This window comes from Parambassis ranga, chromosome 1 (assembly GCF_900634625.1).
Source record: "Parambassis ranga chromosome 1, fParRan2.1, whole genome shotgun sequence".
Taxonomy (NCBI): domain Eukaryota; kingdom Metazoa; phylum Chordata; class Actinopteri; family Ambassidae; genus Parambassis; species Parambassis ranga.
The window spans coordinates 4,742,603-4,768,821 of record NC_041022.1 but is presented as its reverse complement, the minus strand read 5'-3'; the positions used below and the strand labels follow the sequence as shown (position 1 = coordinate 4,768,821).

Here is a 26,219-nt window from a genome sequence, read left to right as displayed (position 1 = left end):
AGGTCCAAAGCCCAGTCTGTTGAGACCAGAGCAGGAGTTTGGTCCACATTACCGGCAGTAAGTCAGACCTTTTCCCTCTGCATGTTGGACTCCGGCACGGCTGCCCTCTGTCACTGGATCTGAATTTCTAGGATCTCAAACAGGATTTCATCTCTGCTTTTTGCAGATGATGTTGTCCTGTTGGCTTCATCGAGCCAGGACCTTCAGTGTCTCGATTTACCGGTCAATCTATGTTCCCACCCTCACCTTTGGCAATGCCCTTTGGGTTCTGACCGAAAGAATGAGATTGCGAATACAAGCGGCCGAAATGAGTTTCCTTCGAAGGGTGGCTGGGCGCTCCCTCAGAGATAGGGTGAGGAGCTTGGTGTAGAGCCGCTGCTCCTCCACATCAAGAGGAGTCAGCTGAGGTGACTCGGGCATCTGGTTCAGATGCCTCCTGGACGCCTGCCTGGGGAGGTGTTCCTGGCATGTCCTACCAGGGGAAGACCCAGTGTGCGGTGGAGACTCTCGGATGGCCTGGGAACGCCTCGGGGTTCCCCTGGAAGAGCTGGAGTCAGTGTCGGGGGAGAGGGAAGTCTGGGTGTCCCTGTTTGGACTGCTTGATAAGCGGTTGGATGTAGGAAGGCAGATGAGTCACCTCCTTTTAGAATTAACAAGGGCAGAGCTCCAGTCCAGAGGAGTTTTATTTGAAGTCAAAGTAAGTTAAAGTGTGACACAATGGTCCAGCTTTAGAGGAGAGGCTCCAAGTTATCTGGGTCGGCTGGCTCCAGGACTGAGTCCTCAGAGCCCTCTGGTATAGTTAAAGGAGCAAAGTTAAAGCTTCACTGTGTTTTCCTGGTGAGTCTTTCAGGAGTAACCTTGCCTTCACAGCGAAGGGACTGAAGATGCTGTGAAAGCTCCGCTCACCTCTGATGCTCAGATCTCTTTCAGCACAGACCGACAGCTGTAGCTACACTGGACCAGCGCCACACTGGACCAGCTCTACAGTGGACCGCCTACAGCCTGACAGCTGTGCTCATTATTGATTTGGTGTGAGGAGAACGAATAGTATAATAAAATAAAATAACCTACGCCGTCTTCAGCTCAGGTTCCGTTCAGTAGGAGCATCAAGTATTTAATCACATGAACGCGCATGTTCTGAACAGAGAACACGCCGCCATTCCTGCTGCTTTTATTTTGAAGTACAGCAAGTAAAACCGGAAGCGAGCTCGAGGATGGGCAAAGATTTCTACGTAACGTCTGACCAGATCGACGTACGCCGGATACTTTGCGTAGTAATCAACAACAAACATGGCGGACGGTGAGTCGATTGTTAACCATTGATCACGTTTTTCACTCTTTTCATTGATAAATATTTCTTTGTGGCGTCTTTCCGGTCTGATCTGAAGATGCTTTGACCGGTTTGACGATCAGAGGTCGATTTTAAATGTCAGAAACGTTTATTTACCGGAAGCAACGCGTGAATGGGATGCTAAGCTACTTTAGCGCCGTTTAGAGCGCGCTGTGTCCCACACCAGTGTTAGCTCTGCAAGTAAAAACCTTTTTACAAGAGGGGCGAGATCCCAACGTGGCTTTTGGCATGCATCGCTTGCTGAATTGGTTTGTGCAGATCTCAAAGTGCCATGTCTGGCTGTGTTAGTGCCATGTGGCGATCTGTGGCTCTCATGCCTCTGGTTTTAAGCAATATGCCATTTTGTTGGGGGATGTTTTGGACTTTATCGCTTAGAGAGTCTGCTCGATATGTCCCACTCATGGCGTTTGTACCGATGTGTCAGCGCTGGTTGTGTTGCTTGTGCCACTTCGTTGCTCCGCCACAGTTCTGGGATGTTTTGGTGCCATTTAATGCCCGTGTTGGACTTCATCAGTTTGTCGGTCTGCTCTGGCGCGTTGTATCACTCAGTGTACACAGCAATCATATGTGTACGTAGTGTTGTGAGGTGTGTGTGGTGTGTGTGTAAGCCGGGCAGGTCAGAGTGCATGTGTGTGAGTGCGTGCGCGTGCACAGGGAGCGAGCCCGCAGTAGCGTGTTGAGGGTGAGACGGGGTGAGACCTGTTGAAGTTTAACCCATGTTTGATGTGCAGCCCTGGCAAAGATAAAGCTTCCAGAACCACGGCCCGGTATTTAGTGAACCACCACCTGCATCATTCTTTGCTGCCGAGTCAGGGTTAGGGAGTTACCATAGAGGACACCGCCCTCGGCCCTGGAACCTGCTCTCCCCTGTGCTGCCTATCACGGTCTGGATCAGGACAGGAGCGGGAACAGCATCATATATACTGTAGGAGCCGTGGATTGTGTTAGTGTAGATGTTTTGTTATAAAAAAAGGCAGATTTATTTCTATAATTTATTTAGAAACAGACGCTCACTGCATTCTATGACGTGGTTATTTAAGAATGAGCTGCTTAGCTACAGCGTCATGTTGCCATGGAGACAGAGAGCGGTTCTACGCCTTTAGTTACAGTTTTAAGTCTCACGCAGCATCGTGAGTATGCCACTTTGTTTTGACTTGATCTTATTGATCTTCAGATGGAATCTGATGGGACTGTTTCGTGCTTGTGTTGATATTTTGACATTTGATGGAGTAGTTCTTTGACTGTGATGCCGTGCAGCGTGTGTAGATACAGATGAGATGTAAATGTGCGAATGTAGAGTTGTTTATAACATGATATATTATTCTGTTAATACTGTATGTTTAGGTTTGTTAGACATACAACGTATAAATATTTGATTCAGTTTTAGTTCATAAATTGACTGTTAAAAACGGCCATTCATAGCGGTAATTAGTTATTTAGTTTCACACTTTCCTGTAGTAGTGAAGAGTTTGTCGTTTTCTTAGTCTGGTTGTCATGGTGATGGCAAATATTTGAGTCATGTGGGTGTAGGTGGTGACAACTGGAATCTATAAAACGGGATATATATATATATATATATATATATCGCAACAGTACATATGATTGCTGTGTACACTGAGTGATACAAGCGCTAGAGCAGATAAACTGCTGAAGTCCAAACAGGCATTAAATGTCACCAAAACATCCCAAAACACAGCCAGCGCCGACACATTGGTACAAACTCCATGTGAGTGGGACATATAGAGCAGACTGTCTAAGCGATAAAGTCCGGCACTAAATGGCACCAAAACATCCCCCAACAAAATGGCATGTTGCTTAAAAACAGGCATGAGAGCCACAGATCACCACATACCACTAACACAGCCAGACATGGCACTTTGAGATCGGCACATACCACTTCAGCAAGCGAGGCATGCCAAAACCCACTTTGGGATCTCGCGGTCACTGCCTTTTTATGAATGTCCATCGAAGACAAACAATGAATATAACCAGCAGACAGTTCGGTCCATCATCGTTTTCCGTTTGTCACTAGAACACACCAAGCCAGCGGGCACGGAGTGTCCGGGTGTTTGTTTGACGTGAGAAATGAAGTGAAATGTTTTAGGAGACATTAAAAGAAGAGTGTCTGTTTAAAGATCTGTTACTCACCAGGAGCTGAAGGTCTGCAGGGCCAGCTGCAAACAAACTAACACATATGTCTTTCAGATCACACGGATGCAGATCAGTCCATGGAGGGACACACACCTGTGAGTCTCACACACACACAGAGTACAGCCAGCATGTCATCAGTCTGATATCAGCAACATCTCTGCATGTCCAGTGTGTGTTTGGCCTACCTCAGCACTTCTAATGACCCACACGTGTAGCAGCTAGCCTAGCTTAGCAGGAAGACGCTGCAGTGTTAAAGGTGGATGGTTGTTTCTGTTGGTGCATCCTGTTAACGTTTGAATCCTGGGCTTTCTGCAGGTGTCTGAAAACCCTCACGCAGATTATGGCCTGACAGACAGCATCCAGGTAACACACACACCTTGAATGCCTGAATGATGAGATGGCGGTGGCAGACTCCCAGCATGCTTTGTTGCTGCTTCTCAGAGGGCTGTGGAGAACGAGAAGGCGAGTGCAGAGAAGTTGACCAAGCAGAAAGTGGACCTGCAGGCGCTGCCCACCCGGGCATACCTGGACCAGACGGTGGTCCCCATCCTGCTACAGGGCCTGTCCGTGCTCGCCAAGGAGAGGTAGGACGGCGTCCCAACACTTACCTGTACGCATGAAGGAGAGAGACCTTTGACCTCTGACTGCTGTGTGTGTTCTGTGTTTCAGGCCTCCTAACCCCATCGAGTACCTGGCAGCCTTCCTGCTGAAAAACAAGTCTCAGTTTGAGGAGAGAAACTGATCCAGCTTCTGTGTTTGTGAGCGGCTCCATTTTTTTTTTTAAATCTGAATAAACGTGCTGATGAAGAAGCTGTGTGGGCTGTTCTGTGAGAGGGCCGTCCTGCTCTGTGCTGCCCTCATGTGGGCATAAATGTTCCAGCTGCACATTCACAGGACGTCTGTTTACTGTAGGGTCAAGAACACAAAGAAGCAGCAGGACGCTGAGCTGAAAGGTTCAGACAGACGTTTATTCTCCCTCTGATGTTACTGCACACAACAACAACACTGCACACTTACAAAATCTGATGCTAAACCTTCTACAAAACATATCAAGTCCCTGCTTCAGGTGCTGTGAAGACAGCAGAGGCTGGAGGGACAGAACCCGTCCCTGTCTGAGCTCAGAGCTTCTGCTAGGCCCAGAAACACTCAGTTTAGGACAGAACATCTCAGAGTTACAGCATGGTGAAGACATTAACAGGACCGCTGAGGATCATGGGTATTTAAACAGTTTCTGTCTCCAACACAGGAGTGAAAAGGAAAACACTTATTGATCCACAGGCTGCTATTGATTTTACATTGAACTTTATAACACAGGATGTCACATGACCTCCCGTGTCAGCCAATCAGTTTTTATAAAAAAGCAGGTGATATCAATTAGAAGAGTTTGGGTCCTGTCAGCTGTTCGCTTTGAGTGACAGCAACATCAGCTACTCACAGAGGTCACGGGGTCGTCTCTGTGGATGGGACAGGATTTAAGGCGGATCTGTCCTTTGAACTATGAGTCAGCAGGTGATGTTTGTTCCAGGAACACACCTGAGCAGGTCTGCCAGCTTCCTCTGCCTATTACATCACTTCCTGTTGTGTGAAGCTACCAGTCTTTGTGCGTCACATGGGCAGACGGTGGCGATCCAGCCGAGTAACAAGGAGGGTGATGACATGGACGTCAGAAAGGAGGAAGATGAGGTGGGCGGGGCTTTATCTAGATGTAAAACTGGTGGGCGGCCAGGTTGTCCATAAAGGGCTGAACCAGGAAGTCAGTGGAGAAGTAGAAGACCAGACCAAAGGTGATGGAGATGGGGAGGGCCGGCAGAGCCTTTTTAAAGATGGCCAACAGCAGCAGAGTCAGGCACAGACCCTGAGACAGCACAGAGACAGGTGAGGACGGGTCAGGATGGGTGAAGACAGGTGAGGATGGGTAAGGACAGGTGAGGACGGGTCAGGATGGATAAGGACAGGTGAAGACAGGTAAGGATGGGTAAGGACAGGTGACCTTCTGGGTTCTGGCTGTGTGTTTGATGCATGAACTCACGATAAGAATGGCAACGAAGCAGGCAAGCGTTGTGTTCCAGTCTCCTCCGGTGGCTGCAGCCTTTCCAACCAGAACGCTGTAGAAGATGAAATCCCCGAGGCCCAGCTTCACCCCCCCTACACACACAGAGATACACAGACACACACACAGAGACACAGACAGAGACACACAGACACACACAGAGATACACAGACACAGGTTAACTTCAGGTGGCAGGAGCATGGCGACTTAAGCACAGGACCGGATCTGAACTCACGGTCCTCCTCTAGCTCGTCCTCTGGAGGGGGTCTGGCCTGTCGGGTCGGGGGCTCCTCTGTCCTGCCGAGCTGCTCTGCCTCCTCATCTGAACAACAACATGGTGGAACAGTGTTAGAACAGGGGCTCTACCATCAGAGGAAACGTGTGAAGCCAACCTGTCTCAGAGCGCTGAGTGTCTGCCGGGCTCGCCATCCCCACCGTCCACATCATCGCAGCTGAACACAGACAATCAGACGTCACATGACCAGTGCAAGAACTCACACATGTCTAATAACAGAAAGACGTGATGCATTCAAGGACCAGTTAAAGGTCTGATGATGCTGAGCGTGGGAACAGGAGCCATGCTGATGGCTCAGAGGATTAAAGGACTAACAGAAATATAAACATTCACATCCAGAAACCTGCAGCAGGGCTGAGACTCACAGGAGTAGATGAGAGCGGGGAAGATGGGCTCGTTCCGCTCCTGAGCCGTTTCCACCAACATCCTGAGAGGGCCTTTAGGACTGAGGACAGCCACCAAGTCTGCGGGAACACAGGCAACCTGAGCAAGGCATGATGGGTAGGCTCCTCACATCAGAAGCACTGTGTCAATCAAAGCTGCTGAGGATTATCTGTGATCGTGTGGTTGATCACTCATGTTAATCAGGTCTCTCAGACCGCCTTCTCTCTGCTCCTTAATATCACTAAGATCAGGAGCCTCCTGTCTCTGCGTGACGCTGAAACACTCCTCCATTCTTCAGTTACTTCTAGACTGGACTCCTGCAGCTCACTGTTGTCAGGATGTCTCTCTCTCTCTCTCCCCCTCCCTCCCTCTCTCTCCCCTTCCAGTCCTTATTGCTTATCTGTTGGGCGGTCACACACTCCTGCAGCTGTACTCACCGTAGATGGAGATGGCTCCCAGGATGACCCAGGCCGACCATTCGGGCAGGTACTTGATGAAGACTAGGGCCATGAGCGCGCTGATGAGGATCAGGTATGCCTGCTGCAGCTGCAGGGGGCCCTTCCAGTGGATGCAGATCATGCCCACCGCCCCAAAGTTCCAGATGATCACTCCCACCGTCGGGTAGTCCACTGCCAGGTTGTATGTTTTAAACACCTCGCTGAGAAGGAGACCGACAGCACATGAGCCTCCGAAGTGTGGGAGCAGTCTGCATCAGGCTGTGGTATGAAGAGGACTCACCCCAGATACATGAAGCTGAACCAGAAGAGCAGCATGAGGGAGGACAGGATGAGCCAGCCGTGGATGAACTGCACAACACCAACACAAGCGGTCAGGAGACAGCGCCCCCTCACAACAGGAGGCACAACAACAGCTGCACAAAGTCAACAACGCTTCAAACAGCAGCAAGACAAGACACTTTACCTGCATAGCCTCCAGTGTACTCACTGGTGTATGGCGCTCTTTGCTGGGCTGCCTTAAGCAATTTCCCCATTGTGGGACTAATAAAGGTTTCAATTATTATTATTATTATTAAGCTCTGATCAGAAAAAGCAATAAAGCACCTCTGATTCTGACACCGGTGCTGGTGAGCAACAACACTCAGCCTTAGATCTGATTTAATGCAGTCTAATGCACCTTAAAGGCCCCTCAGTCAGAGGCTCAGTGATGCTAGCCAACATGCTAACACACACAAACTGGATTAGCATGTTATGTTGATTTGTTGGCTAATATTAGCGTGTCCACAGCAGCAGATGTGCTAAAGCGTGTCTAAGGTCAACTTAGTAACTAAAAGTCAGACGTGTGCAGATGCATCCCTCACACCTGATGACCAGCTAGCACTAGCTAAGAGTAAAGAGCATCAGGTGTGCTAATCTGTGTAGAAGCACTAGCTTTACAAAGTGTAAAAGAATCTGACCATGATGTCACTGAGCTAGCTAAAAATGCTCAATGCTAATCTGAGAGATCACTTTTTAACATCTCTGTTGACACCTGAAGATGTGTCTGCTGCTCTGAGCTGGTTGTCTGACTGTTCCCCAGGACCCAGCCCGGCCCTGTTTCAGGTGGTTCCTTCTATATATGTGTGTATTGATGGTTGGTAATGTGTGGTTCTGACTGCTCGCGGGTCACTCTGTGTCTGACCTTATAGCAGCGGTACTTGTAGAGGACCACCAGGAAGATGGTCATGACCACGATCACACTGATCATGATAATAGTATTGAGGACGGAGTTGAGGAGCCGGCGGCCGACCGAGGAGGTGTTCTCTGTGAAGGGTGTGTAGATCCTGTGAGGACAAAAACCACGGTGAGCTGTGGGTGGAGGACCAGGCTGGTGGAGGCAGAACGTGGACTTACAGCTGCTGGTCCGTCTTCTCCGTGTAGAAGCTGACGGACTTGATGGTGGCAACCACCACGGCCATGCAGAGGGTGACGGGGATGAAGAGCATGATGACATGCTTGGCTCCGTACTTCAAGGTCAGCTCCTCCTCGTCAGCATCCAACTCCTGATCCGAGCTGCCGCCGCCACCGCCACCCGCGGCGGCCGGACCGGCCCTCCTGCTCAGCCCCGGCTGCACCGAGACAGGGAGACACGCAGCATCAGGTGTACTGTGATGGTCGGTGTGATCACGGGTGTGAGGTGAGCAGAAACCTTACCCGTTTGGTGGGTGTGTCATTGGGTGGCGTGACGTCACCATCCGGTCTGTAGGACGGCAGCACAGGATTCTCTGAGGGGACCAACGCCGTCCTCTCATTGTAGATGTCGTCGTCACTGTCCGAGGCGTTCATGGCTGCACACAAACACACACTCGATGAGGTGGCCACTTCCTCAGTCTTTGTGGGCGGAGCTCGGATTTCCTGAGTTCCTGAACACAACCTGACTTTATGTTTGATTAAAGGAACATTTTAGGACTGTAACGTCACATTCATCGCGCCAACGTCGTTTATCTGTCGTTTAATCAGGTCATGTGATTAATCCATCTGGAAAACACCAAACGTACCTTACGTGACACCGTTTCAGCGTCACAGAGTCTGCGTACCGAGCGGCGGCGGGGGGACCGGCGGGGGGACCGGCGGTGTCCGGTCAGGCGGCTAAACGAACGAGTTCGGCTCCAAACGAAGCGCAGCCTGCGGAGAGCAGCTCCAAGTAAACACCGACACAACCCGGAAGACCGCAGTCAGCTGACCGACGTCTGCGCCAGGCACGCAGACACGTCACGTGGTGATCAAACGCACAAAGAAGGCATTATTAACGTTAACAGAAGGTTCCAGTCACACACACAGTAAACATGGCGTCTGATCCGCCTCTGGATATTTTAGTGTAATAATATTTAATAATGTAAAATAATATAAAACAATATATAATAATAGAAAATCATATTTAATAATATTTAATCATGTCAACTAATATAATATAAAATAATATATAAACATATATAAAAGCATACAAATCATATTTAATAATATTTAAAAATATAAAAGTAAAACAGGTCTAAGAAGCCTCCACTGAGTCCTGCTGTAGCTTTACTTCAGTGTTGCTGCTGGTAGAGTTTGCAGCGCCATCCAGTGCTCACATGATGCAGCGTTATCTGCTGTGAGGAGAAGAATGTCAGAAGATGAAGAAGACTTCGGCCACTGATCTGAAACATGATCGATAATCAATAAACTAAAGGTATGATCTCACAGGAGTTCTGTTGGAGTGGCCCCTAGTGGCCATTAAAGGAACTGCCAGCAGGATCTGGGTCCCAGGAGGCCCAGCGTGTGTGTCACTGTGCTGGCAGCTGATGTGGTTCCTGGTGGGGCTCCCATCACGAGGACAGGCCACGCCAGGATCCTCTGGTTCTTCTACATGGAGGTCAGGATGTTCTTCATTCATCAGGAGAGCAGGTCTCAGGGCGCAGGAGGAGCTCACCTGGTTTCAGTGGAACTCACTGCAACTGGATCAAAAGCACAGAGAGTGGAGGACACACACGAGTCTCAGCTGTCGTGATGTCCTCATGTCACATGTCCACGAGTCACACACCTTCACTATGCCTTGCAATCCAGTGGCATCTACCACCTGCAGGTTCCTCATGTTCGGACTGAACTGGGAAAACGGGCCTTTAGCTTCTCTGCTCCTCCAGCCTGGAATACCCTCCAGACTGAGTTCAATATTTCTGAGCTTATGTCATTTAAAGCTTTTCATTCTTTATTACACCACTAACCTTTGATTTAGGAGCACGTCCTGCAGGGACTGGGGGTCAGATCTGTGCTGTGCCCACTGAGGGGGAGGAGTCACCTGCAGGTCTGTCCTCCCCCTCCTGTCCTGTCCTGCTGCAGACAGTCTGTGTATTGGCTGTTTCTGAAGCTCCACCCAGCTAAGCTAAGCTAAGCTAACTGCAGCAGGCTGTGATCACTGGATGCCGTCCACATGCAGGGAGCTTCAGACCCACAGCTACTGCCCACACAGGGAGGGACTGCTGCAGTGCAGCGGAGCAGCCACAAGGTGGAGCTGTGAGGAAGTGACACCAACCTTTAAAAGTCCGAAGATGATCAATAAAACCATCATTTTTGGAGATTTGATATTATTTTGTTTAATTGATTATTATTTATTGATTTTCTGCTGAGGGCACAGAGCTGATTGACTTATTGATTATTGGTGTAAAAATAACACACGTTCTGGGCTGTTCATCAATCAATGAACAGGTTCAAGTTAGGTTCTCTCTCTCTCTCTCTCTCTCTCTCTCTCTCTCTGTGTGTGTGTGTGTGTGGGGATCATCGCCTCCATCCCTCCTCCGTCCCGCCCCCTTCACTGACAGCGCTGGAAGAAGCCGCGATCTGCCTCCGTGAAGAGGTGACGATGGCGGCGGTGGACAGAGGCGGGCTCCGCGGGACCGCGTCGGACCCGTCCGGCGGTACCGCCGTGGAGCCGGAGGGGCACGTGCCGGTACCCATGAACCTGTTCGCTACCTGGGAGATCGACCGGTCCTCTCCAAGCTGCGTCCCCAGGTAAGAGGATAAAAAGCCCATGGCTGAGTGTGTGTGTGTGTGAGTGTGTGTGTTTCATGTATTTTCATAGCGCAGCCTGGTGACAGGTTAAAGTAGATGAGGCGCAGCAGGTGTTTGTTTTCAGGTAGTGTGTGATCAGCTGGTGAGCCTCATAACACACACAGCTGATCACAGCCCTCTGAGCTGGTCCCCTGCTGTCACATGATAGACAGACAGACAGACAGAAACCAGCAGCAGGTCAGGCAGATACTCTCTGAATGTTGGTCATATGACTGCTGCTCACATGTGACTCCATCATGGCCTCCTGCTGGTTGCTGAGGAGGATCAGGGTCTTGATGAAGTGGACTCTTTGTTTGGAGGGTTCTCTCTGTTCTGTTGTCTCCTGGCGGGCCTGACGAGCAGCAGATCTGTCCGTCAGGCTGAGGGTGGTCACGTTGAACACACTCTGTGTGAGGTTCAGAGGTTTACGGGGACTCATCCAATCAGAGCCTGTTCACTCCTGTGACCTCATGACCCTAACGACTACCTCACAGCACAGCAGCCAATCAGGCAGCAGATGGAGCAGCAGGCTGTCCTCCTCTGTGATCCCTGCACCTGGCAGATGAGCAGCAGTACCTGCAGGCTGGGGTTAACCAGCTCAGCCAATCACAGCTAATCCTCTTAGACAGGTGACCCAGAAGGAGGCAAGGATAAAAGCAGACTGATACCTTCACCTTTAACCCTTAACCTCCTCTTCTTCCTTGTCCTGCTCCTCTTCCTCTGTCAAAGAAAGGTTCAGCATGACACAAAATGAAATGACATTCATCATCATCATCATCATTGGGCTCATCTGCAGAGCAGTTGCCATGGAAACCCAGAGCAGATGTTGCTGTCTGTGTTTCTGACAGACGGGCGGTTTGCGTCATGTGACTGATGTTTCTCTGCTGCAGGCTCTGCAGTCTGACCCTGAAGAAGCTGAAGGTGCTGAAGGAGCTGGACCGAGAGCTCAGCTCAGTCGTCATCGCCGCGAAGATCCAGGTACACCGCACAATCCTTCGTCTCCATGGTGACAGTATACCACACAAACCCCAGAGCCCGGTCAGGCCAGGGGCACACACTGCAGCCTCCCTGGACTCACCTGAGGAGCATGCCTCACGGCCGCTTCTCCTCCTCTATGCAAAGGCATGCCAGACCAGCTCAGAGCGCCACATGGTGGCTGCTTTTATCCTGGCGGGTCCATTTTATGCTGCTTTTCTCTTTAACTTGTATTTATTGATTGATTTTATTCTATTGTTTTGTTGCTTTGATGTTGCACTGTGAGATTTGTTACCAGGTGTATGACTATTGATAATTATTTGTTCCGTGCTGTTTTCATGTCTTAGGGCTCTAAGCGGACTCTAAGATCCAACGAGTACGTTCTTCCCCCGGATGGCCTGATGGAGACTGACCTGGAACTGACCTTCTCTCTGCAGGTCACCATTCCTTCTCTCTCTCGCTCTCTCTCACTCTCTTTCTCTCTCTCACACACACACACACACACACAGTTAATTCAGCTGAAGTGGGGTGTGCTTGGTCCTTCAGTATCCTCACTTCCTGAAGCGCGATGCGAACCGCTTGCATGTGATGCTGCAGAGGAGGAAGAGGTACAAGAACCGGACCATCCTGGGCTACAAGACGCTGGCAGTGGGCGTCATCAACATGGCGGAGGTACGGCAGGAAGAAGAAGCAACCAGACTGTCAGCAGTCAGCAGGGTGAAATCACCTGTGTGTGTGTGTGTGTGTGTGTGTGCCAGGTGATGCAGCATCCAACAGATGGAGCCTACATCCTCTGTCTCCACAGCAACCTCAAGGATGCTTCAGTGCGCGCGGAGCTGAGCGTCTATTCTCTCTCCAGCCAGCCAATTGAACAGGAGGACACAAGTGGTCACCATGGCAACAAAACCAAGGCCTCAGGTATGAAAACAGGCATCAGGTGCTCATTAAATGTGTGTGTGTGTACAGTTTGTATTCATTGACATGTGTGTGGACAGACCACTCTCCTGACATAGAAAATTACTGGGAAGACGATGAGGACAGCTCTGATGATGACTCTGAACAGGAAGGAAGTGACGACGCAGGCCCGCCTCAGGTGAGTCAGCACACCTGCTAACACAAGCTAGCACAACATTCTGAGTTCAGTCTATCAGGGGTTAAATCCTAGATCTTCCTCTCTGTGTCTCTCAGGACATGTTTGATGACGATGAGGACATGCAGGGAAAGACGAAGAAGGCTCATTGGAAGACAGCCCGAGTGGTCTCGCTGACTCAGGTCAGGACCTATTCAATAACCCTGACCTGTGAGTGTGTTTGTGTGACTTTTCTTCTGTTTTGTTTTTCCTTCAGCAGCCGAACTTTAAGCAGAAGTTTGTGGCTCTGCTGAAGAGGTTCAAAGTCTCCGATGAGGTTTGTACACTGACAGACAGTCAGCATTCAGTACACAGTGATGGCATCACTCAGTACACAGTGAGGTCAGGGCAGGTCAAAGTGAAGTAAGTTCTGAGCAGCTGGTGTCCTGCAGGTTCTGGACTCGGACCCGGTGGGCCAGAGTCAGGAGGCTGAGGAGGACCTGGATCTGCTGTATGACAGCCTGGAGGTTTACAACCCAAGCGACAGCGGGCCCGAGCTGGACGACAACGACAGCATCCAGAGCACACCGAAACCCAAACTCAGGTCAGTCTCGTTGCCATGGTAACATCAGCAGCAGGTCTCCATACAGGCCAGGAAGCCTTTATCTGTGTGTGTGTGTGTGTGTCCAGGCCCTTCTTTGAGAGCGCGGCTCTGTCGAGCTCTCAGACTGAGATCAGGAGCGTTAACAGTCAGAGGAGTCAACAGACAGGACAACCAGCAGCAGTAACACACACACACACACCTGCAACTCACACATAGCTCTGCTGCCCCCTGCAGGTCACACTGTCTCACTGACCTCTGTCCCAAAGCAGGCAGCAGAGCCCCCATGTGCTGGAGTACCTGAGGAGATCAGAGGAGAGGAGGCCGACCCTGTGGTGAGTCACACACACACACAGACACACTCGCGCACACACACACACACACACACTCGCGCACACACACTCACACACACAAACATATACACACACACACACACACTCTCACACACACACTCTCACTCACACACTCACACACACAGGTTTTCAGGTTTCTTCTTCTCTACACAGGAATTTGAGGATGATGTTTCCATGACAACAGATACAGGTCCAGCTGCCAAACTCTGTAAAACTGAGTCCCAGACACAAATGTCCCCAAGGTACACACATGCTATCACACACAGTCACACACAGTCGAACACACACACACACTTGAGGTGATGATGGTCACTCTCTCTGCAGTAAGACAGGAAGTCAGACGTCTCGCCACCGGTGGAGCGTCAGACAGAACTCCAGAGGGACGGACAGGACCAGCAGCGTGGACAGTGAGACGTCATGTGACTACAGGGCCCCTGCTCCACAAGTGAGTGTCACCTGCAGGTGTTACGACCCTGTTACACCACCAGGTGTCACATGACATGTTCAGGATTGATCTCTGTGTGTGTGTGTGTGTGTAGGTTGCCCGGAAGTGTGTTTTGGATCAGCTTAACCACATCCTGTTCTCTGAGGATCAGATACCCGAGTCCATCATCCTGATCAACACCACAGACTGGCAGGGGCAGGTCTGTCAGTGCTCACACACATAATCAGTCAGCGTATTGATTACTGATCAGCTGAGCTCACATCACCCCCCCCCCCCCCCCCCTCTCACTTCAGTATCTGTCTGAGGTTCTGTTCGATCAGCCAATCGTCTGCACCACCTCAGCGGCAGATGTTCAGGCTGCCTTCAGCGCCATCATCAGTCGCATCCAAAGATTGTAGGGATCATATCATCAATAATGTTATCTGGTGCTGATTGGCTGTCCTGTGTTTGATGTGTGATCCATGCGTCTCTTGCAGCTGTAACTGTAACTCCCAGACTCCGCCCACAGTGAAGGTGGCGGTGGGTGGAGATCAGAGCTATCTCAGCACCGTCCTCTGCTGCTTTGTCGAGCAGCTGGCCAGCAAGACGCCTGATTGGCTGAGCTACATCCGCTTTCTCATCCTCCCCGTTGGTATGTGCACGTACACACACATACACACACACACACACAGCTAGGTTCTGATGGTTCCAGTTTCCAGTCTTGTCAGCAGCGATCATAATGTAACCTTCCCATGATGCTCCTCACCTCCCCAGGATCTCACCCCCTGGCCAAGTACCTGTCTTCATTTGATGGGAAGTTCTGTAGCCTGTTCATGGATGCTGGCTGGAGGGACTTGTTTGGACGTCCGGAGGCACCTGCCCTCGGTACGGCACCTTTAACTCTGTGCTGACGTCACACCTTCACCCTCTGAACCCTCCGATTGGTTTGTTTTAGATCCTGTGGGCGTGGCTGGTCGGGTGTCTCAGTATTTGGCAGGTGCAGCTGTTTCCCACTTGTGTTCGATCTCTGAGGCCATGCTGACCTGCAAACACCGGAGGTACGGCCCGCCTCCAGGACTGTGCAGTGCACGATAGCCGTGCCACTGTTTAGCGCTGTCTAGCTTCTTCACTGGTAGCCAGCTCTGAGTGCAGCCTTTGACTCTGATCTCCCTCTGCAGCTCTGAGGATGACTCCTACCAGAAGTTTGTTCCTTTCATTGGGGTAAAAAGCTGCAAATACAAACATGTTGATGACAATGCTGCTACAGCTGGTGCTAATGTGACGATGGTGTTGTGTTGATGTGTTCGTGCTCTCAGCTGGTGAAGGTCGGCGTCGTGGAGCAGAACTTTCTGTCCACTTCAGGTACGCCTGACTCACCTGACAGCCCACACCCTCCTCCTCCCAATTGACAGGTGTGTTACATGTCCTTCCACAGTGGACTCTGATGACGTCATACTGGGATCCCCTCCCTCTCAATCGGGAGCACCAATCAGCATCAGCTCCACACCTCCACCCTCCCCCTCCATCAGGTACTTCCTGTCAGCTGTTTTCAGAACGATGGTGGTGGTCAGAATCATCACGCCTGTCCTGTGTCTCCTCCCACTCTCTCCCCAGCTGTCCAGCTGAGGTGATGGGCCTGCAGGTGGACTACTGGAGCAGTCAGGGAGGAGGAGGAGAGCGGAGGAGGGAGGGGGGGACGAAGAACACGCTGAAGAACAACTTCCGCTCTGTGCAGGTGTCACGGCTCAGCGGGGGGGAGCTGATGAGCATGACAGTGGTGACGAAGGAGAAGAACAAGAAAGGTGAGGAAGAGGGCACAATGATGAAGAGGGTGAATGCTACGATGATGAAGATGATGATGCTGATGAACAATTGTGACAGTCATGTTCCTCAGTAAGAAGACGAGGGAGAAAGAGGCGGAGTCAAGGAGTCAGCTGATCGAAGGCATCAGCAGGTTGATCTGTACCTCCAAACACCAAAACACACTCAGAGGTACACACACACACACACACTGCAGATCTCATTGATCAGTATCAGCAGGTATTGATCAGTGTCCTTCTCAGTGTGGATAGACGGAGTGGAGTGGAACGACGTGAAGTTTTTCCAGCTGGCGGCTCAGTGGCCGACGCACGTCAAACACTTTCCTGTGGGGATCTTCGGCTACAGCAAACCCTGACCCTCCCCCACCTGTCTGCACGTGGACCACATGACCTTCCTCTGGGTGTGTCCATGGTGACTCCTCCTCCTCATCCCTCTGAGAGGTTTCTCCATTACAGCTTTTTACATCCTTTTGTACCAGAGCAGATTCTTAGTTTGAGTTCAAAGAATCATTTTTGATACTTATGACGCCATGTACGGCGCTTGTTGTCATAGTTACAAGTGTATAAGGGGTTTTAAACTCAAACATATTGCAGCTCGTTGTCCTCTGGGTCTGACGATCAGGTATTGCACTACATTACCCATGATCCTCTGCAGCTGTTACTGTGAAGACGGATGATTCCAAACGAGCCTTTAACTTCATCGGACCCTTTAAAGTCTGTAAAAGAGACCAGTCAATAAACTTAAATAAATAATAATAACTCTCAAACTGTTTTTGTGACCAATCAGAGCCAAGAAAGGTGACTCACTGCACTTTAATATTGGAAAGAAGTTTACATCATCCAAACAGCTAATCACATCACAGAACAACATCCTGATGAATGATCGGAGGCCATTTTCAGGTGTCTCACACACACACAGACAGACACAGACACACACACAGATCAACACAGACACACACAGATGGACACACATACACATGGACATAGACACACACACACAGATCAACACAGACACACACAGAGATGGACACACATACACACACAGATCAACACAGACACACACACACACACAGACACACACATGGACACACATACTCACACACACGGACATAGACACACATGGACACAGACACACACACTCACAGAGATGGACACACACATACACACACAGATCAACACAGACACACACACACAGATCGACATAGACACACACACACAGAGACACACACATGGAAACAGACACACACACTCACACAGACACACACAGAGATGGACACACACCTGCAGGTTCATCCCTGCAGCTGCCCTGTTACAGTCACTTTACACACTGAAGGTCCGGTGAAGTTCTGTACGTGTTCAGGAGGTTTGTGAGGAAGAGGTTTGAGGTCACCAGCGCTCAGCAGCCAGAGAGACGTCCAACAAGTCAGAATGTTCTGGATCCCACAGCATGTCACAGAGACTGACCCGACATGTTCTGTGACTGTTAGGACCCTGCTGCAACATGCAGAGTGATAAGAGACAGGAACCAGACCTGAGAACCTGGACCCTTTGAAACCATTAAACCTTTAGGCAGGCGGTACATCTTGTTGGAGAACTATCAATGTCTGAAACCTTTAGAACATCAGTTTATTTATCATCTGTCAGACTAACCAAACAGACCCACTGGAAACCTTCCAGAACCTCTTAACCCTTAGATATCTACCAAACGTTAAACTAACAACACTTTTTAGGAACCTGCAAGAACTTGCAGAACCTGATCCATCAGAACATCTCAGGTCCAACCTCTCAGAAGCCCTTGATGTGGCAGTTGGCCTCCAGTGAGGAGAAGATGATATACATCAGCCACAGGCTGAAGAACAGGGAGGTGGTGAGAATCTTGGGGATTCGGGGGCCACCGAGCTCCCCCCCGATCTCTGGCCGGCGGCGATAGATGAGAACGGCGATGCAGACGAAGGCGAAGATGGTGAAGAGTGTGACCGAGAAGGCCAGTGTACCCGGATCAACCCTGAACTCCTCACCTTGGATGGAGTGGTAGATAGCAGCGATGGACCAGGCCACACCGATACCCAGGAAGACATTGACAGCATTACTTCCTGTGACGTTGCCAATGGAGGCGTCTGCATACTGGTCCTGGATGGCGGCCACCTTACTGGCAAAGGTGTCTGAAGAAGAAACGGAGAAACAGAAAGGAGCTTTACAAATGTTTCTAACGCCAACTGGAGGACATTGTCCTTGATTGACTGGCTGATTGATCAATCAGTTAATGAAGGTGAATGAGTGATATGAATAGAAATGTAAAGACCTGGTACAGACGTGCCCAGAGCAACGAACACCACTGCAGTGACGGAGTCTTTGAGGCCGACAGTGCAGCCAAAATGTGACGCCAAGTCTCCTATCACTGCCGTCAGGATGCCGATGACAGAGATGGAGACCACGAAGCAGGCCCAGCCACTCCAGTAGTCTGTGGGAGGAACGAAGGCAAACAGAAGCTTCCAGAAGACGGTGAGGAAGTGCATGACGTAGTCGAAACAGGAGGGCAGCTTCTCCTCCCCACAGTCGTCGTCATCGTCACCTGAACAGAGGAGAGGTCCACATGTAGGTGAGGAGTTCAGAGGCCTAAATGCAGACACCTGACTCGAAGACGTTTGGTACCAGAGCTGACAGTGATGGCTTCCACAAACTGCTCCCTCCAGCTGTTTGTCCCAATCAGCAGAGCCAGGTTGGTCTTCTTAATCAGTTTGTCCACCGTGCTCTGAAACCCAGGAAGTGACAGCTGGCAGGAGGATCTTCACGACAGATGTCTACCTTTCAGAGAGCCCTACCTTAAACTCGTATGACTCCTCGACGATCACCTCCAGTTTGACGTGCTCGCCCAGCGTCGGCCTGCCCATCTCTGCGATCCGCCGCTCCTCCTCCTCCTTCTTCGTCAAAGCCTCCTCACCCCCCTCCTCTGGGAGAAAGTACATTCATTTACCTGAACAGGTGTAAACTGATGATGGATGAAGGACGGACACACACCTGTGATGTTGATGACAGCAGAGGGGGCGGGGTGATCTCGTCCCTGCACCTTCCTGTAGATGTCTTTACCTGAACCGAGAACAGAGCCTGAAACATCTGCATACTGTGTATGTGTGTGATTACACGTGTGACATCAGGAACAGCAGAGCATGCTCAGAGGGCACAACCTCCCTGTTCCTGTCCTGAGCCTCAGCCTCACAGGCGAAGAGGTCAGAGGTTGAGTTAGCCGTGAAGAGCCGAGTGATTGGTGTGCAGTGTGGATGCATGCACACGCAACCAATCGGGATTGGGACAGGGATTCAGGCTGGTCAGCTGACCCAATCATGTCTTAGGGCTGAACACGCCTATTAAAGTGCTGTTAAATCAATGATTCGAGGATGATGATTAGCATCAGGCTACAAGAACCACCATCAGGTCAGCCATCTACAGATTCATTCAGAAAACTGTGGAAAAACGAGTGAAGACCAAGCGGCAACCTTCGGGGCTCAAAGTTGAAGCCCATGCAGAAGTGTCAAAACTTGTAATTCACGCCGCAACTGCTGAGGGCTGGCTCCAAAAGCGAGTCATTTCCCATAGACTCCCATGTTAAAATGGTCGAGTTCACAGCAGAAATGAACATGTTCACAGCCTGGTACAAAAAACCACTCTGATCTCAGATGATAGGTTCTTTTCTAGTGTCATTTGTACAGGGGGGGGGGGGGGGATTTTTTTACAACTCACTCGTTTCAATGGTATTCTGACTTAAAATTACGTATAATTATGGGCGTTGCCATGGCCGCCAGTGGCGTGTCCACATGTTGTGTATCACGTCTCTTGCCCTTGAAGCAGGTTAGTGCTGCTTAGCATAAAGACGCAGAAGTGTCAGGTGTAGGCCCGGACAGGAGAGCAGGAGCACTTCCTGTCCATCAGTGGTGACCTGGCCGCGCTGCGTTAGCATCACACGCTGCCGCTCTAAGTGTGGAAACACTTTGAGAGCAAACAGCACTGACAGGTTCTTACCACAAAGCTGCTGGTCTGCAGATCACAGAAAAACAGGCATGAAAGCAGGAAAGGAACACAATGAAGGGCCTGAGGGGTTCGGCTTGACCTACCTGTCCTCACAAATCCACCTGAAAGGACAGGAAACAGGAAGTCACATGGTGTTTGTTAAAAACAGCAAATCCATGAAGTCAATGTCAGACAAGAGACAGGAAGAGGCAGGTAGAGACAGAGACATGGACGAGTCTGTAGGAGAGAGAAAGTGAAAGCAGCTTACCGACTTCCTGCAGCAGCACAGCTGAAGAGAGGGCCGAGACAAACAGGAAGCAGAGACACACAAAGAAGGACACGTGTCATAACATGAAGACTCTTTAACCGCTGGACATTAAGCAGGACAAACATGTTGGACAATGTCCAATTAGTGAGGGTTTATCAGGCTGTTAGTTCATGTTCAGAAGTAAAAATCAGTCAGTGTCTCCTGACCCCTAAACTTTCAGACCCGCCCCGGCCAATCAGCAACACCCAGGAAGTTCCCAACAGAGTCACGTTAAAGCCTGACAGCCTGGTTCACAGCCTGGTTCACAGCCTGGTTCACAGCCTGGTTCACATATGAAGAGCAGCTGATTCGCTGTCTCACTGACAGGTGAGTGATGTCCCATACATCATGTCCACCTGCTGTGTATCAGTTTCAGGCCTGTCTCTGTCTTTACCTGTCTCAACATTACTAAACCTTGTCCAAGCAGCACCGTCCACATCTGTCCTAACATGTCCTGAAATGCACTGCAGTCTAACAGCTAAAAGGAAGGAGCAGAGCGACAGGTGAAGAGAGAAAGGTCAGAGGTCATCAGAGGAGGCGTGTCTTCACACCTGTCCATCTCCTCCTGTTCCAATACGGCTCCTGCAGCTCTATGTAGAAGCTGGCCTTCTTATCGTACTCGTCATGATCGACTAGTCTAACAGCTATGGTCTTCCTGTGGAGGACAGGGGGGTCAGAGGTCAGGGGTCACTCATTAGTTCACAAACACACACACACTCATGGATGCTGGGTCATTATGGCAACGGGCAGGAGCATGTGAATTCTGTGTAAATAGAGGTCAGAGGTTGTTAGTGGCATGGGCGGGGTCAGGAACGCCCCCACCTTTCCTCTCACTCATCTCCAGCAGCCGCGGCTCTCCGATCTCCAGGAAGAAGTTCTTGTTTTTCTCATATTCTTCGTCATCGATTATATTGATCCGAATGGTCTTACTGAAACAGAGAAGAGGCAGGAAGTCCAGCTGACACCAGGGGGCGCACATGAGGATGAAATCATTTCACACTGCCAGCCTGAAGAGGGCAGCACCACAGAGAGCTCTGACTGCACGACCTACTACTGACTAAAGCAGGACGGATGGAAGCTGTATGTGTGTGTGTGTGTGTGCGCAGCATGGCACATCGCCTCCATCCATCTCCATGTTTATTTGATGCGAGCAGACTGAAGGAGGCTGTGACATGAAGCCAGCACTCGTATTCCTCTGCAGTGTTTAGTGTAAGAACTAAAATGTTTAAAATGATTTGACACCAACAGAAGCAGAGACCCTGAGCGGACCCTTCTCTCAGGATGTTACCGAGGAGTCAGGTAATTATAATCAGTCAGGTCATCACTGCAGTCTCAGACAGATGATTGAACACAGTCCATGACAATGACCTCACGTCACTGTTCCCTCTTACTGTTACTGTCCAATATAAAAGTCAAATAAAAGAACCGCTTTCTGCTTCTGCCCCCCTGTGGTCTTATGAATTATTGCTTATAAAATCTCCCCATCAGGACAGGACTTGTTGCCACAGAAAAAAACCTTTAAGAGTATTCGTCCCTGTAGCACGACCTTCAGCTACCCCTCAGACAAGCAGAGCAGCAGGTTTTACAGGACAGCCACAGATAAAGTGAGCTGAGGACGGAGACGTGGCTGCCGGCCAGCGGCGACCTCCCCCGTGCTGACAGAATCAGGCTGTGGCCATCTGTCTGCTTTATGGGCTGATGCTGCGACGATGAGCAGGATCCTGCCGCTGCTCGACACAGGACGGCCTAATAAGGAAGAGAGCAGCGTGATGTTTATCTGCCCGACACACCAGCCACGGGGACAGAAGACATCTGAGACGCCGCGCTGCAGATCCACGCTCTCAGCCAGGAATGGATTGGAACAACATGGAGCCAGGACCCGAGCCAACTTCCAACAAACTAGCATGCAGCCAGCAGTCAGAAAGCGAACGGAGCCTGAACGCCACACAGGGCGACCTTCACTGGTACCACCGAACTTCCAACAACACGACACCAACTCCATCAGGCTGCCGCAGACAACACCACACACGGTGTTTGTGTATTCACATGTGGAGCACTGACATGAAGCTGTTTTATCATTAGTGTTGATCTGACCATGTATTTACAGAAAATACTACTTTTATAAGAGTGAACACCTGAGACAGGTGAAGTGATCAGTCAATACCTTCAACCTGATTGATTAGTGGATCAAAAGAAAAGTCTGCAGGGGTTAATAATGGAGAAATGTTGCTTCGGTCGATCTACACGAGGGTCTGCAGAAGCTCATTGATCATCAGGCCGAGCGCGGCGCACCGTGTTTACATCCCTGTTGTCATGAGTCACATGACAGGTAGGGGCGGAGCCAACATACAAAGGGCCTCACTTTAGTAAACTGCTGGGTCAGAGACAGGACGTCCTCTGATGATAATCACACAGACACACAACTCAAAGTACACCAGTAGGGTCAGACTGAGACCCCCATGGACCGTCACACAGTGAAGCTTTTACCCAGAATGCTTTGCATAGCTGTCAGACAACTGAGCACCACATCATCAACACTCAGCCCTGTGGGTTTGTACTTACAGGATCTCGTCATTCTCAAACTCCAGCACACCATGAGTGTCCTCGAAGTCCTCTCCGCCTCCTTTGGCCGTCCCCTCCATGGTTTTGTATGGCATCACCACAACACCACGTGCCCCTGATGTCCGGATCACCCTCGCCTCCATCACACCAATGCTCTCGCTCACGGTCACCACAGGCTCCTCAAATGTGAAGATCCCGGCATGGTCATCATCAAAGATGGTGACAGTCGCTGTGCACGGCAAACCTAAACCTGCCAGCGCGTCCACATGGTTCGCCTGGTTGGAGCCTGTGCCCTCTGATATGACCCTCACATTGCTGAGGTGAACCAGGAAATGCTCATCTTCTTCAAAGATATCATCATCGATAATGTCAATGCGGATTTCCTTTTCAGTCTCGCCTGGCTGGAACACGACCGTTCCCTCAGTGAACCGGTAGTCAGAGCCGGCATTGGCGGTGCCATCCTCCGTCCTGTAATCCACTGAGACCGTGCTTGTTAGGTCTCCACCTCCACGGACCACATTCAGTGCCACACTGCCACAGTTCTCCAGACATTGGTAGGTGCCGGGGTCAAAAAACACCCTGGAGGTGAAGCTGCTTACCGACAACTCGGAGCAGAGGTCATGCTGGGCAGCCCTCCGAGCTTGGTCAGCGGCGTGTTTCTTTAGAATGTTACCAGCTCCAGTCATGATCCTGGTCGCCTGACAGCGGTAGAAAGCCCGGCTCTTCTGTTGCTGGGTTAGGACCTGGTAGTTAGCAAGCTCCATCAACTGCTCCATCTCCTTCTCTGGATGCTTCTGCTTCAGCTCCTTCAGGATCCTGGCCACTTCCCTGCGAGCCTCTTCTTCATCCAGCTCCTTCACTTCAAATTCCGCCTCTCCATCCATGAACTCCTCTCCATGAGAATTGAGCATTTTTCCGTCCATCTCGATGTTGACCTTGGAAGGAAGCTCGGGCTCGCCCTCGGTCTCAATGATCATCCCTTTCTGTTTTCCCGCTCTGTAGCGTTTATACATGTACTTGTAGAAAAGGAGCCTGCGGTCGGCCACGTAAGCAAATCCAACACAGATGGGGAAGAAGAAGAGGGTGAGAAGCCCCTCCCATATCTCCACAACGCCAGGAGAGAAGACAGCCAGGATCAGGTAGAGCCAGGTGTATGCAAACACACTCCAGGCGGCAGTGACGAAGAACACTCGCAGGTGCTTCACCTTCCTGGTCTGTCCTTCAGGGATGACGGACACGCAGAGGCCGATGATGACGAACATGTTGAAGGCGGCACTTCCTACGATGGTGTTGGGACCCAGCTCACCGGCGTCAAAGTTGTGACCACAAACTTCCACCACGGACAGGAGGATTTCAGGTGCGGACGAACCAAGTGCCATTAGGGTCAGGTTGGACACCGTCTCGTTCCAGATGCGTACCGTTGTGGTGATCTTCTCACCGTTCGGTTTTTTGATGGTGATCTGTCTCTCCTGTGACGTGATGACCTCAATGGACGCCATGAAGCGATCAGCAATGATGGACACACCCAGGAACATATACGCTAACCCCACAAAGTAAATGGTTGCTCTGGCAAGGCGGTCAGAGAACGCCGGGTTTTCTGGCTTCCATATGGGGAGGATAACTCCCTCTTTGCAGTCGGTGCTCCCGCCACATTTGGTGTGGTTACTGACGGTGCTGTTGAACAGAGACGAGGCTCCTTCTGCTGAACACCGAAACTCTAAGATGATGGTCAACAACAAAAGCAGCTGACAGGTAAGGAGCCGTGACCCGGTCCCGGCTCGGCTCATGGTGGTACTTCTGCTTCCTTAAACCTGCGAGACACAAAAAGAGTGCTCAGTGTTTCTGTCGCATCTGGAACTTTTCATTTCTGACACCCACACCAATGTCAAAGGACTACTGAAGCTACTACTGAAGACGGACTTTTATTCTGAAAGACAGGCTTTTATTTTGAAAGCTGAAACCTACCTCAACACACACACATACAAATACACACACCTACCGGTACATCAACCTACACACACATACCTACATCAACCCACACACACACCCACATCAACCTACACACACACACATACACCTACCTTCCGTCCGTTTACTGATAGAAAAAAATCATCACAGTTTTTTTAATGAAAATATCCAGAAAACATCAGAAGAGATTTACTCTGCTCAAACACCTCCTCCTGAACGATAAACATCTGACGAGCAGCAGAGACACTGCCTCAAATAACACACACACACACAGACACACAACACCCCCGTCCACCACACACACACACACCGACCATCATCTACAACAGTGCTGAATGAGGAGCACACTCAATACAAACACACACCTGACTACTGACACGCACACACGTCCTGCTGGATCTTCTCCACAGACCAGACACACGACTCGAGAACATCAGAATCACACTGAGTCTCAGATATGTGGAAGTACACAACAGCAGAAAGCACACTGTCCTTTTAGGAGAAAGGGACAGCAACACTACAACAAGCATCACACAACTCTGCTGCAGCGTCACGTCTCAGCAGCTCTTGGATGATCCGGTCCCTCAGAGCTGGTACTCACCTCTGGTCTTGACGCAGCAGCAGCAGCAGCAGCAGCAGCAGAAGGAGCAGAGTGTGTCCAGGAGGGAGAGCTGTGCCCGATAACTGCTCTAAATTTAACAGAAACACACATTGTTCTAAACAAGGCTGCATAGCTGCCTGTGTGCTGCTTATCGTCGCTCTCCCACTGGGCCATGGCCATACAAGGCTCTGCGGGGCCCGGGGCCTCCAGCAGCTCCTCCAGCAGCTCCTCGTCCCTGCCAACACGTGTGGGAGATAAAGACTAACGGCAACCTGGTGACGCCGACGGGCCACAGCCGGCAGGAATGCTGGGATAAGTGCCCCCCCACCCCTGCTGTGGACAACAGCTACTGTCCACACCGTGGAGTGACACCCAGAGAGGTGCAGACCCACAACAACACAACCAGCAGCTGACTGGGGACCGCTGCTGTAACACAAGAGAGGCGGACAGGGTTATTATAAAAACCTGGACCAAGTGTAAACAACACACAGAGGACACACACCCGACAACACACACACAGGAAACCACAACGGAAATGATCATATGTGCTGTCCAAACACCAAACAGGATCAATACTGAGTGAACCGGCCACTGCGGCGGGACCAGCCCAGGGTCACAGGGCTGCACTCAGGCCTTCCTCCACCGTGGAAGTGGCCTCAGACTCTGTGCATGGTTTCTTCAGACTTTATCCAGTTTGAACATGGTGACCATGGAGAACACAAAACTAACACAACAGCATCACAACAGCAGCGGGAGAATCTGTTTCAAATGTCTCAACACCGA

General features: G+C 50.5%; 4 protein-coding genes across 5 annotated transcripts; 2 read left to right on the top strand and 2 right to left on the bottom strand.

The window, feature by feature from the left end:
- Positions 1–1,246: 1,246 nt before the first annotated feature.
- Positions 1,247–4,312, top strand: dpy30 (dpy-30 histone methyltransferase complex regulatory subunit). Its single transcript, XM_028404284.1, has 5 exons — positions 1,247–1,300; positions 3,557–3,597; positions 3,818–3,865; positions 3,944–4,086; positions 4,172–4,312. The coding sequence occupies exons 1-5, from the start codon at positions 1,291–1,293 to the stop codon at positions 4,242–4,244; spliced, it is 315 nt and encodes a 104-aa protein (XP_028260085.1). The 5' UTR covers positions 1,247–1,290; the 3' UTR covers positions 4,245–4,312.
- Positions 4,313–4,449: 137 nt separating this feature from the next.
- Positions 4,450–8,912, bottom strand: psen2 (presenilin 2). Its single transcript, XM_028407911.1, has 11 exons — positions 8,726–8,912; positions 8,382–8,515; positions 8,082–8,296; positions 7,870–8,011; positions 6,970–7,037; positions 6,669–6,889; positions 6,213–6,311; positions 5,945–6,004; positions 5,788–5,874; positions 5,532–5,647; positions 4,450–5,357 (listed from the first exon to the last, which is right to left on the bottom strand). Exons 2-11 carry the CDS (start codon positions 8,511–8,513, stop codon positions 5,202–5,204), a joined length of 1,296 nt encoding a protein of 431 aa, XP_028263712.1. The 5' UTR covers positions 8,514–8,515; positions 8,726–8,912; the 3' UTR covers positions 4,450–5,201.
- Positions 8,913–10,650: 1,738 nt separating this feature from the next.
- On the top strand, positions 10,651–16,349 carry LOC114445777 (phosphofurin acidic cluster sorting protein 1-like). The gene is made up of 24 exons (XM_028421025.1): positions 10,651–10,712; positions 11,642–11,729; positions 12,074–12,163; positions 12,273–12,398; positions 12,485–12,644; positions 12,722–12,819; positions 12,915–12,998; positions 13,073–13,132; positions 13,248–13,399; positions 13,486–13,579; positions 13,669–13,731; positions 13,903–13,991; positions 14,074–14,194; positions 14,289–14,393; positions 14,488–14,588; positions 14,671–14,825; positions 14,948–15,058; positions 15,129–15,231; positions 15,352–15,394; positions 15,490–15,535; positions 15,609–15,699; positions 15,746–15,975; positions 16,055–16,165; positions 16,237–16,349. The coding sequence occupies exons 1-24, from the start codon at positions 10,657–10,659 to the stop codon at positions 16,347–16,349; spliced, it is 2,490 nt and encodes an 829-aa protein (XP_028276826.1). The 5' UTR covers positions 10,651–10,656.
- Positions 16,350–17,162: 813 nt separating this feature from the next.
- slc8a1a (solute carrier family 8 member 1a) lies at positions 17,163–25,654 on the bottom strand. 2 transcript variants are annotated; one of them, XM_028402613.1, is made up of 9 exons: positions 25,437–25,654; positions 22,868–24,678; positions 20,857–20,960; positions 20,103–20,120; positions 19,012–19,080; positions 18,816–18,943; positions 18,646–18,745; positions 18,296–18,565; positions 17,163–18,155 (listed from the first exon to the last, which is right to left on the bottom strand). In XM_028402613.1, the coding sequence occupies exons 2-9, from the start codon at positions 24,652–24,654 to the stop codon at positions 17,779–17,781; spliced, it is 2,853 nt and encodes a 950-aa protein (XP_028258414.1). In that variant the 5' UTR covers positions 24,655–24,678; positions 25,437–25,654; the 3' UTR covers positions 17,163–17,778. The 2 variants fall into 2 exon arrangements, with proteins under 2 accessions (XP_028258414.1, XP_028258422.1); XM_028402621.1 differs by lacking the exon at positions 25,437–25,654 and adding an exon at positions 25,201–25,267.
- Positions 25,655–26,219: the final 565 nt, after the last annotated feature.